Here is a 14,794-nt window from a genome sequence, read left to right as displayed (position 1 = left end):
CCACAGCAGTAGCAGCCAAAATGCAGCAATTTAGCACCCGACTCCTTTTTCTTCCTGTCTCAATTTACCGTGGACTCTTTTGTCTTCACATTAATTTGCTTGTGTGCCATTAAGTACATGTAAAAAACACAAATTCAGAAATGCATCATTGTTCATCATTTTCTAATACACACATCAGGGGACGACTCTTCTGGTTGTAAAAATAAGTTGTATAGAAGTCTATAAGAAAATGACTCTACTTCTCACTTGATTTATCACCCCAGTAAACATTGAGTTGATGGTATCAAGTGCTGGTTTCAAGTCTTCTTCAATACACCATAATGTTCATTTAGTAAATTAAGGTCCCATTTAGAGTAAAATAGACGATAAAGCAGGGTATGCTTTAGGGCGGGGCTACCATGTGATTGACAGGTCTCTACCACGGCGTCTTAGAACTTTAACCCTTTCACAGTGTGTTTTCAGTGCAGTTTTTGGTCGCCTAAAAGTGTCTTATTCAGCCTTCCGTTGTACTTCGCTCCACCCTCTCGTGCCACTTCTGGTTGCAAAAAACAAACAAGTTGGCAACAGTCAAAATCCAAAAAGGCAAGAACGAAAATGCCAAACTCGAGGTGACGTCACAGTAACTATGTCCACTTCTTATATACAGTCAAACTAACACACACTTTCATGCATGCATTAAAAAGACCTAGCACACACACTGTGTGTGTGTCCGTGTGTGCATGCGTTGCACAGATGCGTGTATGGGGTTCATGTGTTTAAAGGGAGCCCCACGTAGCGTGCCGATTAGAGTGAGTGAGGCCCTGTGAAGAGAGCTCATTAGAGAGCTGCAAAAAGGCGACGACACAACGGGAGTTCAAATCATGCACCAACCTTATGCCTCAATCAGTGTGGAAAAACACCACTGAGACAGAATGGGGACCCTTGCATGCAAAGCGGCCCTTGAGCTGTGTTATCGTATCGTATCGTGGCCGACCTTGCTTATAGTCACTGAGCATTCGTTGAGATGTTCAGTACATGCAGTGTGTTCTGATGGAAGGACGACAGGAGGTTGTTGACGGTGCTTCAGTTCTATACCGTACCATCTCCTCCCAGAGCCACTCTAACAGATCAAATGTATAGGACCTACAGCGTATCTAACACACATAAAAGGGCAATGTTCCCTGCAGCGGCAGAGCACTCAGAAGACTCGGGGGGTGTTGCCAGGCCTTGGATAGCTAAATGAACAGACTGCTTTAATTGCTCAGCCCATCTAATTGGCTCCCGGGGTGAGGCCATCACTCATGGCAAACTATTTATCATGGTCTTATCTCTGGAGAAGGGCATGGCAAGTTTTGGTGGGGGTGCTGTGTGTAAAGGGAGGAGGGGGTTGTCTGCCATGCTGTCAGGGTTAGAGCAGGAGGCAGGCTCCCAACCTGCCCCCCGGCCTAATCCTTCACACAGGCCTCAGTCAGGACGGGGACTCGGGGGTGATGTGTAGTCTGAGCCTGCTGGCTTCCATCCACAACAAATGAAAACAGACCCCAGCCACCATTTTAATTGTGTCTAATGCCTGGCATTGCTCTGCCTCTCTATCCCAGTGTTTCATCCCCCACTCTATCCCATAATCCTGCACACATGCACTCACGCGCTCTCATTTAAAGAGGAACATTCGAAATTGGAGAGGCGCGGGGAGATGAGACTCTCCTTTTATTGTTGCTTAACGAGATGACTCGAGTCCGTCCAGAGCTTGAACACTCACAAGCTGAGGGGTCGCCGTCTGACGAGTGTGTGGGGCTGGTCAGCGCGGGTGTCTGGTCTCCTTGTGTTCTGTCATCATTAGCCGAGCTGCTGCCTGCCACTACACTGTTCCACAAGATGGCTCTTTTACATCGCTCTCAAACCGGGAGCGACTATGCCTGTACTCCAAGGACTTTGACAGATGGCCGCAGTTCTCCCCCTTCTTTTTCTTTTTGGGAAGTCCGGTGGTTCCGTTCCAGCTGTCAATCTGTCGTAGCTCCACCATTACCCCTGTGTCTTCACAAGACCCCACTGTCTGACAAGCACAGTCACGCTCAGGGGAAGGTGGGACGGGTGGAAGAATTAGTTGAAGAGAAGTCTAATCCATCCCCACCTTCTCAGGGTGCATTTTATTTAATTCATCTCTGTACTCAAAGATGATGATTAAAACAGAAAGACATTTGAAAAACGCCGGTCCCACATACTGGCATTCCAGTGTGAGCCGGCCACCTCTCGTATCTAGCCTTGACCCCCGCAAAAAAAATCTCACTAATTGGCTTGCCCTGCATTCAATTAAATCACCCTCCCCTAATATATGAAGGATTAGCCGGCTTCCTACAAATGACAAATGTGATGTGAATAAAATGTCATGAGGTATTACTGGGAAAGTGAATTTTCTCCGCACCGACACAGGATCACAGAGCTCGTCATTAATTACAGACTCAGCTAGCCTGGAATTTGCCTGGGAGATGTGGTTATTGAAGCAGCAATATATGTGTGTGTGTGTGTGTGTGTGTGTGTGTGTGTGTAGAGTAGCCTGAGAGAAGCCTTCAGATTGTGGATTAGGGCCAACTACAGTCACTACAATTTGCATGGCCCTTGGCGTTAGCACACACTGAGCTCTTCCTAAACTTAGTGCTGGAGGACACATATCATGCTAATGAAACAGGCTACGCTGGGTTGGCCCGTGTCTCTATGGCAACCTCCCTAATAACCACTACTTGGAGTATGAGGCCAGTATTACAGAAGTTCAAGAGTTCGCTTTTTGCAGCAACATCAAGGCTGAGTAATGCTGCATCTGTGACATAAACAAGATTGTAAAGCAGAAATGGCTGCTGCTGATGTATGAATCTCCATGTATCTTCATGTTTGAATCCAGGTGGCAAAAAGAAGTCTGATTGTGAGAATGACCCTACACCTCACTTGATTTATTACCTCATTATGATTACCTCCAATACAGCATGATGTTAATTTTGTAAATTATTATCCCATTCAGAGTAAAACAGACACTTTAGGGATTGGCTATCTTGTGATTGAAAGTTCGCTACCACAACCTTTACGTTCAGGGAGTTGTCCGTGTTTTCGTCATAGAACTTTAAACCTTTCTCACTGTTTTTAGATCATGAAAGTTAACTGTAACCTTTTTGGTCACATCAAAATGTTGTTCTCAGCTCCACCCTCTTGTGTCACTTCAGGTTGCAAAAAAACAAAATGGCGAGGGCCAAAATGGCAAACTCGAGGCTTCGAAACTGTCGTCTACAAACCAATGTGTGTCGTCACTATGACTTCGTCCACTTCTTACATACATGGTTGTAACCTGGAAGTCTTTGAATATAGAGATGTGCGGTTGCCTGGTCCAGATTTGTGGTGCGGATTGCAGTCTTCTTTCTTCTTCAGCAAACTGGAGCCACTAGAACAGTGACAAGGACGTGGTCCTTCACCGGCTTTGCTGATTGTGAACATTGCCAATTATGTTAAATGGGGCAGCTGGCCAAGCAGGAAGCACCAGGTCTCTGCCAAAACGGTCCCTGTAGAGTCCTTCAGCTAATATGGAACCGTTTCTTATTCTAAGAGACAGTTGCCTCCAGGATCAGAGCATCCTTTCACCTGACAACATTGGTTTAATTTGTGGCAGATTTGTTTCACGTCATCCACCACAAAATGATCATCATGCAAGCATCACACAGAGACGCTTTTAAAGGGAGTATAAAAGATGACATTGTTGGTCACAATAGATGTCATACTGTATATCACAACTACTAACAATGTATTCATCCTGATCCCATCTCATGTCAATACCTTGCTGCTAAAGATGACCATATCAACGAAACACTGTGCACCATTTCCTGACAAAAAAAAAACAGCCCTTTATGTTTGCTACACTCCTCTGCATGGGGCTTGTGTTTTTCTTTTTCTTCTTCTTCCTAAAATTGGGATAAAAATGACTTTTGGCAGGTTCCAGATTTTGAATGTAATGTTCTGGTGTAGCGTGTGAGCTCAGCGCCCCTACAGTTACATAGCTGTCGATGTCAAGTGCTCGACTACACAGAGCACACTCCAACCAGCTGCCCAATAACCGAATTGTAAAGAAAAGATAAACAACTGTTTCACTGGAAGCGCTAATGTCACTTGACATCAAATCCCCATTGCGACCGGAGTGCTTAGTCGCTTGGTTGATTTTTGTGCTCAAAACATATTGGGCTTCCTGCAAGAAAGTTTTCATATTCTTATAATACATTTTTTTTTCTCTGTGAGGCTCAGTGCAAGTGCTCCAAGTCAGATTCATTAAAATCTCTTAACTGCACAAACTGGTGATCAAGTGCTCGTTTCAACTCGATGAGATTTGATCATTACCATAATCGATGGCCCCCAAATTGCTACGTTTGACTAACTGTTCCGCTCCATTTGTGGGCAAGTCTATTCGCAAATATGTCACAAAGATTAAAAAGACATACTTCACACTCTGAGTCCCGCTGTTGGATATCAGCAGACGAAAACATAACAGCATTAGTCATGTTGGAGGACTTTCAATAATTGGAACTTATGAATACAGCTGCCATGACATCAGTGTTGTACTGCGACAGAGATAATGAAGAAAGGGTTTGGTGTGAGTGGGGAGCTGGTCAATATAGAAGAGAGAATATTATACAGCAGGTGACGTTACAGAAAGCTACATAAAGACCCTGAGACTGCTGTCGGAGTGAGAGCACAACGACTGACGTTTATGATTATTATGTTAAAAATTCTGTTTATTTTAGTTGGTGTCGGTATATCATTTAAACTCCAATTTAATTCAGATGAAGGCGTAATAATTCTTACCTAAAACAACTAATGTATCTATTTCCAATATCCACTCTCTTAGGAGTTGGTACCAAAAAACAGAGCTGACTCTTCAGCTGCTAAATCCTCCACTATGTCCACCAGCTGGTTGCTGACTGTGTCTGTCTGCTGCTGGTGCTGAGCAGGTAGTGCACTGTTTGTTTGTTTTTGTAGAGCTATTCTGCTGAAAACAGATACCGAAAATGACACCATGAGAGCAGAGAGAGTTTAAATTTACATACAAGACAGCTAAACGAGCTGAAGCTCCATAAAGCCGAGGGGAGCTGCAGATTTAGGAGATATCACTACACATCATCATTTGTTACATTATAAAAATAACGATGAGGCCCATGGCATTCATGCACTTACCCCTGCTCCTCCATCATCTCCTGGAGCTCCATACATTTCAGCTCTACCCTCCTCTTCCTCTCGTGGTCCAGAATCTCCCTGTGTGGCTTTTTCAGCAGGACTGGCTCTGCTTTGGGCTCCTCTTCCTCCTCCTCCTCCTCCTGTTCCTCCGTACCTGGCTGTCCCTCCTCGGTTTTAGCTTGCAGCACTGCGGTCGGCGTCGGCCCACCTGATCCGGCGGCTGTTCCTGCTCCCGCTCCGGGGACCGCGGGTTGGGCCAACCCGTTTGCGCCATCCTTAGGAGACGGCACCCTCGCCGCATCGTACATGGTTACTGAACTCTGTGGAGACACAGACGATGGAGAGGAACGGTCAGACGAGCACTAGGTAGTCTGGTGGATTATGGCAGTTTCATTTTATGTCGATAATTTAGAGTCCAATCTTTCAAAGAAACTCTCATCTGGGAGGATTTTCAATGTATTACTGATTTCTATGCACTGTTAATGGTGCTGAGAGTGAATAACTCTTCTTCACATGGCATACATTCTGTAAAATATTGTATAAAATTAAGATTTTTTTCACTTTGAAGACTCCGTGGGGCCCCCTGAAGGCCCCTTTATGGCTGCTGAACCCCTGTAACCACAGAGCTGCACACTGATAACCCAAAATAAATACATTTTTAAAATTTGCTGCATTATTCATTTTTAAATATTGCAGTTACAGTCATAACCGGAACCAGACAACACACACAATGCATCTGTTTAAGAGAGAAATGGCGAAGCAAATGAAGTTGTTTGTGGGGTGAAAAGTCCGTCGAACAAACAAATGTGCAAATTGACAAAGATCCAGATGAACCTGAACTAAAATCAAAAAGGAAACTTGTGACGTCTTTGGAGGAAAAGCATCCCGCCATCTTTGAGCTGGATGAACAATGATACTGCAAAGCATGCAGAACATACACATTTTCATTATCAAGCTGGCGTTTAACTGCAAACTATCTTAATGACTCAAAATATAAGGTGACTAAAAATGGCAACCACTTTTAACAGTTAGTGTTGAGCGTTGCGGTCACGCTCACATGTGTTGGGATGAAGAGTGAGCAGCAAACTGAGCTGAGATGTTAATACCTCTGGACAGGCTGCAGCGTTTCTGCCTGAACTGAGCAGCGCGAACACTCTACATACCGTACACACACGCACTTTCAGTACATGTAGACATGCATCGCCAGCGACAGCGACTTCATCTCCATGACTCAACAGCCCAGTAGTGCCTAAAGGCAGGTTAGGGGGGAGAGAGTGACGGAGGATCAGAGTGGAGGACACTAAGCAGCTTAAGGACACAGAGACTGGGAGAAATCTGTAGCAGCAAAACAGGTGACAGGGAGGAATGTGGAAAGTATTGATGGAAATTTTGCATCAACACTGAATGCATTGTTTGTTTTTGACTCGCTCGACCTTTGCGTTTCTGTCTCCTGTACTAATAAAAGGATGAGGTTGTCATTTCGGTGAAAAAAAACAAAAAAGAAAGGTTGTCTGGTACAAGTGCTGCATGGACTGATTAAGATAGATTGTCCCGTTAGGGCCACTGTAGAACATGCAGGAGGAGAAGAAGGCCTTTGCGTACCCACGAGGCTCGGCTGCTCGGCACTCGGCCCTCTCCCTCCGCAACTAATGGCTTCATTTTTCACCGAGCAGCCAAAAAAAGCCCGGCCGAGGCACTTCATCACTGTCACACAAAAAAACGGAGGCGCGGAGACGGGATGACGCTGAGGCTGGATGGACAGACCCCTAGATCTTATCGGTCGCATCTCATCCCGACTCGTTTCACCCTAATCACAGAGAGTGCTGCGAGAGACGCGTTCTCTCTATCTTAACCGGTTCTGGAAGTCTTTGACTGGTTAAGGGGGATGTGCTTGTTTTTGAAATGCCGCGTGCTGGTAAACGAGCCGTGGATGTGAGCGCGGGCGACGCGGCTCTCGGCTGACAGAACAGGTGGCGGGACAGCAGGAGGCCCCATCGCTGAATCTATTACACACAAAATCAGCACTTGATATTCAAAGACAGCCATCTCTCATCTGCACACGCTCGCCACAAAACAAGTCTGTAGAATATTCTAGCTCCGACTTCAAGATGACATTCAGGTAGACAGAGAAGGCCCTCTGTATGAGGTTGGATGGACGTCAATTAAAATGACCTTGTTTTCCGCTAATTGGAATGTCAGAACAGAGACAATGCTTCCTGACATCCAGTTTTCTTTTTAATTAAACCAGGTTCAGTGGCTGTGAAAGCTTGAGCTGGACTGCTCAGGTCTGGATCTTCCAGCCAGAGGGGAGTACCGCAGCTAATCCCATTTGTCCTCGACATCATGCCTCCGGGTCGCTCAAATCACACACGTTTTTCTCCGCATGCATCCGAGAAGCTCGTTTGAAATTCAGCCGCAGTGAGCTTAAATGAAGCGAGGATATCATCTGAACAATCTGCGGGGGGGGGCATCGGACCCTCCCATCTCAAATGAAATTCTCCGCAAAGCCAGATGTGAGAGTCAAAAGCTGCGTCTGTGTTAAACCGTGCTGTAAATATCGAGCCATCTCATTATACTAATGCATCATTCCGCAGTCACTCCTTTTGTTCCCAAGAGGGGGGCGCGGAAAAATCTGTTCCCTTTCAAATTAAGACGTCTAAATCGTTTAATTGCGCAGTGAAAAATAGAAGAAGAAGAAAAAGAATCTGAGCAGAAAGGGAGACTTGTCAGTGAGCTGATAAGGCGGCGGAGCACACAATTAATTGCGTGCGAGTCCTCTGCAGGGACTGAAGGTTATCTGGAGCTACTGTAATAATGGCGGCACCAACCTCTTCGGCTGTGATTGCGAGGGCGTACAAGACTGTCACTTCCCAACAAACACTGCTTGTAATTAGTCATTATGCTAAGTGAAGTCGTTAAGCCGCAAAGTGTCAGCATTTCAAATCCCGAGGAGATAATGTGCACTTGAACATTCAATATTGTATTTTTTGGAGCAGCGAAGCTGATTGCTCTGAAATAAAAGAGCCATTAGCTCATGCCTTCTCTCCATCGAGTGAAAGAAGATGGCTCCTGTTCTTAACCCCGGCCCGTCGTTTGTTGACCGGATGCAAACCTCACACAACAATTTCTGTGCAAGCATCATGATCTGTTAATGCCTCTGGTAGCCCACGCCGGGCAGACTCATCTGATATACAGTGGATGGATCGCACACTTAAAGCTCGATTACTAGGGACAACATTCACCATGGCCAGGCAGTGAAATAAAAATCTTTGTCTCATTAGGAATCTAGTGTTGCATTAGGCTAATGACACATTAGAGAGGGGATTGCCTGGACTAGAGCCACAGTGTAATTATGGTGATTTTGTTATTATTATTTTTTCCCATAGAGGATTGTATCTGAAAACATTATTAAAAAGATGCAAATTACATTGTTTGTACTATACTCTGCAGCTCCTGTGAGCTGCAATCCATCTGTATATTTAATGGGTGGATTACCAGTTAACTGCCTGCATCATTAGAAGATAATTCACACAAGGAATTGACCTCAGGAGCTCCCAAAGAAAGAAGATCAATGATTTTCTGTTTGTAAAGACATCATTTATTTAGCTATACAATCTATCGCTGCAACACATTTTTCTTGAGAAAACACAACTTTTGTTGTGTCTATATTTATGACAAAGTGCAATACCTGGCTCCAGAATTAGTGCCACCAATCTTGACGAGCTCAAGTTCTGATATTCTTACTATAATATAATAATAATATAACAGTAGGGGGTGGATCTTATATGGCAGATTTTCTGCAAAATTAGTTTTGTCTTGTTTTCAATTGATTGCAGTAAAAATATAAACGTGACAGTCGGTTATGAAATGCAGCATTTCTGTCTATAAACCGATTACTAGATGAAACATTAACATTAGCATCAACACATCAGAAATGTCATTACAATCATTGTCAATTGATCCATTGCTAAGCCCCACCCCCTCGCTGCTACTCCATCAAGCTGTCAGGGCTACTATGGAGCCCACACTGTCACTAACTGCACTACCGGAAAAAAATATATTACCTCTTTTTTGGAAAAACAATTTCAGAGAGAAGCAGACTCTTCTACAAAATGTGTTTGAAGGACATGTCTGATTCAGCAGCGGAAACAGGTTAAAAAGACAAAGATAGAAGCTCAAGCCTACAGATCAAAGTGTAAAAGTCACCCACCACACCACCGGGAGGTCCAGACAGAAGACAATGAAAATAAGGAACAACACCGTTCCTGTGAAGCCGGGTAAGTCTTTATTCACTGTTACAATTATTAAAAAGCAAAAGCAGCATGCGTATACATTCAGTATACCTTCAGTAGCTAGCGTAGCATTGAAATGCTCTGCTAATGTTAGCCCAACAGGTTTTTACATAGAAACATAATATTTTAGAAACGTACATCTCCTTCCTAACCAGCATCACTATTGTTATTTTGATGTTCTATGGATTAGAGCCAGTCGGAACCTGGTCAGAGCTGGCCAATGCTACGCTATGATCGGCCAGTCTGCGTTCGAGGGGCGGTTTTGCGATTTGGTACTATAAGTTCTTCATGAATTCCATCTGAGCTGGTAGAGAATGTGCATCTCGGTCTTTACACAGTATGTTTTCTGTATCTGAATATATGAACATAGTGCAGATTTTTTTTATTTTTTATATGGCAAATCTACACAGCAGGACTGTTTCAGTCCGGAACATATGAGCAGCCATCTGTACATTCAGTCTTGATGGGCCTGTTAATGTAAATACTGCAGATACTAGACGAGAGTCAACAGATTGTGTATGTTGAGTTTTCCTTCTGCAGTAAATCTCTCAAGTTATAATTGTAGGTGGTGGATGACTGCAGTCTGCACTTGACTGTAAGCAGGGGGATTAGATTTTGTTCAGCAAGTGACAGATTGATGCGAGGCAGCCTTCTCAGTGTGGCTCAACTAACCATCGTTAATTAATTTTCTATTCATAGAGGTTTAAACAAAATGTAATTGTTAAATTTACTGAATTGTTGTATTTCATCAGATCCAAAAAAATAAATAAAAAACATGATGTCGGCATTATATATTGGTCATCGGCCGCCCTGCTCTCTAAAAATCAGCATCGGCCACTTAAAATCGGTCCATCGCTATTTTCAGCCAATATTGATCTGTGCATCATCCAACACTGACACAACATCAATACAGAAGGTACAAATGTCTCTCAGCTACTGCTGTACCACTACTGTCGATTGCAACGATCCAGTTTCATCACAGGAATAACTGTTGTTCCATCTTATCGTATCTTCTGCCTCTTACGTTAAAGCCTAATTAAAATCTATGGATAGGTTAATAGAGCTGCCTTTGCAATTAGAGTGGAATAACTCGCAGACAACAGCATGCTCCGATCTCTTTTTGAGTCTCAGAATATCTTGGGCTTGTTTAACTGGAGCCCACTCTACCTGGAGAGGAACAGGCAGAGGACTGGTCTCCTTGTAGCCACTCTCCTCCCCTCTCCCTTCCCCTCTCTCCTCCCCTCTCCCTCTCTAACCCGTCGCCCCTCTCTCATTGCAGGCTGGGTCACTCTGTGTTGTGCACAAAGTCTCCGATGATTGCGTCTCACTCAGCGGTGGCTGCCCCTCGACCGTGATTGCAGGGTAGCGGTAACAGGGGGCTTGACCTAGACTGTCAGAAGGAAGCTGGAGAAACATCCTGGGTGGAACACTTCCCAAAAAACAACAGCAGCAAAACAAATTCAAAGCCAATGTAGCTGATCGGAATATATTTGTGTGCACATGTCGAAGGAAGACTTTCTCACTAAAGTTGCCCCATCTCCCTCTGCCTCCTATCTCTCTCTTTCCATAACAGCTTTCCTCAAACAATAATCTGCCCCTCGGCTGGAAGCTTGTGTTTTGTTTTCAGCGCTTTGGCACCCAGAGGATGTGTTTAGCTCTCCCAAGGTCAGCTGTGTCTTCATTCGAGGCACGTTGGATTGCTGTTGGGAAACAAGCAATTTTTGGGGGGGGGTTTTTTCTCTCTTTTTATTTATTTATCTTTTTTTAATCGTAGTTGGATGGAAGGTGCATACAAAACGGAGCAGAGGCGGTGTGAGGAATGGTAATAGAGAAGCAGGAAGGAACAGTAGCACACAGTGGCCTTGTTTGAATATTTAAATGGGGGATCAAAAGGTTTGACGCATTATTCGCTGCTGTTTACCAAAGCTCGTGCAGTTTAGCATTGGTACAGCGAGATCATGCTAAATACTACAAGAGAGGCAGACTTCAGTTGAGACATTGGCACGCATTTTCACACATCAGCTGCTCAGATTTGGTAGATTTATGCCAAGGCACAGCTGACTTTATTAAAGTCCCAGTGGAACAGAAGTTAGAGCGTCTTTAGCTTCTGCACTGTGACCGATTCCCCAGTAAAACGGAATATTTGAGCGTTGTACGGTTACACGACGGATTCAAATCAAATCCGTTGGACTTGATTAGGCCGCTATCAAATGAGGACTGTGGTTCCACACAAAGTTGCATGTTGATTGATGGGATAGATGCCGTGGTATTATTGGTTGGAATCGGTTGGTATTCAACCTGAACCGCCAGATGGTTTGTTACACACAAAGGTAACGGTTTGGAAAAGGAGAGGCACTTTCAAAAAAATTACTTGGCAGGTGATTGGACGAACCATCTGTCAATCAAACTCTTACCAAAGCCGGTCGGGAGGAGAGCGAAAACATCTTTTCCATTGAGAAAAGCCTTCAGTCTTTTTTTGCTCTTCTTTCAATTAAGAAATACAAACAAACGCATTACTCGAAGCCTGACAAGATGGATTTTCGTGTGATATGTGATCACGAGATTCTCGCCTGATCTCGTGACGGGAATCCAACTGCTGTGCAAGGTAAGTTGGCACTATACCTTACGTAAACACACTTCATATTCTGTTTTACAGGAAGGAAGGAGGATTGTTTTGTGCATATATTGTTAAATAGGTGCAGGGATGACATCTAAAAGGGTTTAAAAGTAATATCTCTTTTCATATTTAATAGGCATGGGGGTTAGAATGAGTGCGGGGAGTGTAAAGTGCTTCACTTACTTTTCTGCTGGTGCATTGGGAGCTGCTGCAGCTCGGAGGGAAATACGAGATTTCTACTCTACCAGGGGTAAAGAGAGGGCTCAAGCCTGGTTGATGCTGCTGCGCTACAGAATTCCAGCTAAAGCAAACACCTCTTCCCTAAAAAACGCAGAGCTCTGCAAAAGACTAGCTACTAGTAAGAGCCACTTTATGCACCATTGGGAGCAAAGCAGATGAGAACAAGTATAGATCAACATGCTAATGAGTGGTACGAGAGAGATACGGAGTGGGGCGAGAAGGCGGCTGCAAAATTGTGGCCTTTGGTGGAGAAAACATCGCTGGCAACCTCAGAGACAGAGTGTGACAGAAATAACCCGGCCCTGTCCCATTTTCCTCACAGTCAGAATACTGAGAGTCACCTCAGAGGAAGGCAGAGATGCTGTCTAGAAGGTGACAGCTGGGCTCATCCTGGCAAACAGTTCAGCTGTGGGTTGACAATCCGGAGGTAGACACAATCGACCTCGGAGCAGGGCTTTGAATAGTTTGCCCCGCTTCGCTCCTCTGGGATCAGACTGAGTATTAAAAAAAAGAAAATCTCTCCTCGACAGGTTTGTATCCGCTCCAGCCGGCTCGTGGCACAACCGCATTCACACTGCTAAGACTTCTAAAACTCCAGCCGTGTTTCCCTGTGCAGCGTCTCTAGGGGAGGGGGGGGATGATTAGCATAGGACAGCTTCTGATGCGATTAGCGGGGTCACTGGCAGGGGAGAGCTGGGCTCAGGCCTGTGTGCACCACACGGCACTACACGTCTTCCTCTGTGCAAACACTGAGCGGGACTCGAGAGAATCCTGTCGGATTATCGATTCCAAATCTTCTTTTATTATCTCTCTAATCTCGTCCGTATGTTGGAAACGTGATCTTAAAAGTTCAATGAAATGACCTCATACATATAGTATTTTAAATTTTAAACCGCTGGTGCAACAAATTTGCACAAAGTCATTTTGCTGGGAAAAGTGCCAGATATATTTCAGAAAAATTCAGATTTCTTTTTTTTATGGAAAATGTGGGGGGAAAAACCAGCTAGCTTTACGGTATCCCCGGTGTCTGCAGACAACAGTGCTCTCCCGTCCTCGCAGTGAACAAAAGCAGTGGACTCCTAAATGTAAGACTACCAACAGCGGTTAACATTAGCAAGCCGGCTACGAACACACACAATTACGTAACTACAACATAATTATACATTCGAGGCCTGTGGAGTTACTGGGAGTCGCTTTTCTCCTCATTTGGTCGAGGTCAGCAAACTGATATCAACCTCAATTAAATTCCTAGCAAGGCAGTGAATTAGCCAAGACCCCAAACGATCGACGTAACGGAGCGTTACTGGGATTCGTAACTGTTATGTAATTATTTTTTTAAACTGTAATCTCTTATAGGCTCAGGCAGTGTTATGGTATTACAGTAAACCAGGGTATTAAGAAACAGTGGAATGGTTTTTCAATACGTTCATGAACAGATGCCACAGTCTTTATGATGTTGTATTGATGTGATGCGTTGACATATTTATCATGTACCTTAGCCTTCTTTCAATCTGCCACACAGTCACATTGATTACAGAATAATAACCCCTCTGTCCCTGCAGTACAATGTACATCAAAGTGGGCAGATCTCATTAAGTGAAACTTAAATACGTGACAAAAGAAGTCCATGCTGCATGTATTAATGCATTCAGCCTCTATTACGAGTCCTTGCTTACTCAGCGGATCCATCTTAAGTTGCATTTCAGGTTTCATCAACTGCTTTGGCCTTTGTTCCTCTACTATAAGCTTCAATGTTCTTTCCGCCAACAAAGCAGTTTACCTGATACCGCCGCAGTGTGCTTGTGAGAGTGAGCGGAAAATCTAGCTGCAGCTAAATAGTGTATGGTGTTGAAAACCTCTGTTCAAACTCAGTTTGGAGTCTTATGGCTTTTTGAGAATGAGGCAATAAATTCGCTTCTTTCTTTCTGAGTTGCAAGTTAAAACCAGAAATCATGTTCCCGAAACTCCAGTCAAACGTCTGCAGTGACTCATCAGACTTAGAGGGCAGCAGAAATTGAACATTGGAATTCAAGCAAAAAAAGGAAGAAAAAAAAAAATCACCTTCTTTCATTCAAGGAGAGCGATAAGAGCAATTTCCTCAACTGCGCCCTCTTTCCCTCCCAGTCTGTGAGTCAAGCTGGGAATGTCAAAGAGCCATCTGGAGATTAGCCGGCCCCCATGCACTCTCCATCCAAACCGACCAGCCATTATAGAATTGATCAAACGTCCAGCAGATTAGAGCTCATCACCATACCAGCGTGCGCTTCTGTGCATGCAGTCTGTGGCTGACGTGCTCTCACCAATTCAACTCGTCTCCCAGCGTCATTATCTTAATTTCACATATTTCCCCCTTACTGGAATATTATCCTCGAATGGTTAAACTTTTATAAATGATTCATTCATAAATACTCCATGAAAGGATCACTTACTTGTATGACAATGATCAAAAGGGACGTCTAAC

The 14,794-nt window shown here is 44.2% G+C and overlaps 1 protein-coding gene across 1 annotated transcript in view; it reads right to left on the bottom strand.

Moving 5' to 3' along the window:
* Positions 1-14,794, bottom strand: part of srrm3 (serine/arginine repetitive matrix 3) — a 68,010-nt gene that overhangs the window by 29,392 nt on the left and 23,824 nt on the right. The window contains exon 2 of the mRNA XM_076102591.1: positions 5,185-5,504. Within this exon, the coding sequence (XP_075958706.1) occupies positions 5,185-5,492 (308 nt within the window). The 5' untranslated portion in view covers positions 5,493-5,504. The remainder of the gene's footprint in view (positions 1-5,184; positions 5,505-14,794) is intronic.

This window comes from Anarhichas minor, unplaced genomic scaffold, assembly GCF_050575085.1.
Source record: "Anarhichas minor isolate MPS153535 unplaced genomic scaffold, ASM5057508v1 ptg000027l, whole genome shotgun sequence".
Taxonomy (NCBI): Eukaryota; Metazoa; Chordata; class Actinopteri; order Perciformes; family Anarhichadidae; genus Anarhichas; species Anarhichas minor.
Note: the sequence above shows the minus strand (reverse complement) of the source record. Positions and strands in the feature narration are given on the sequence as shown.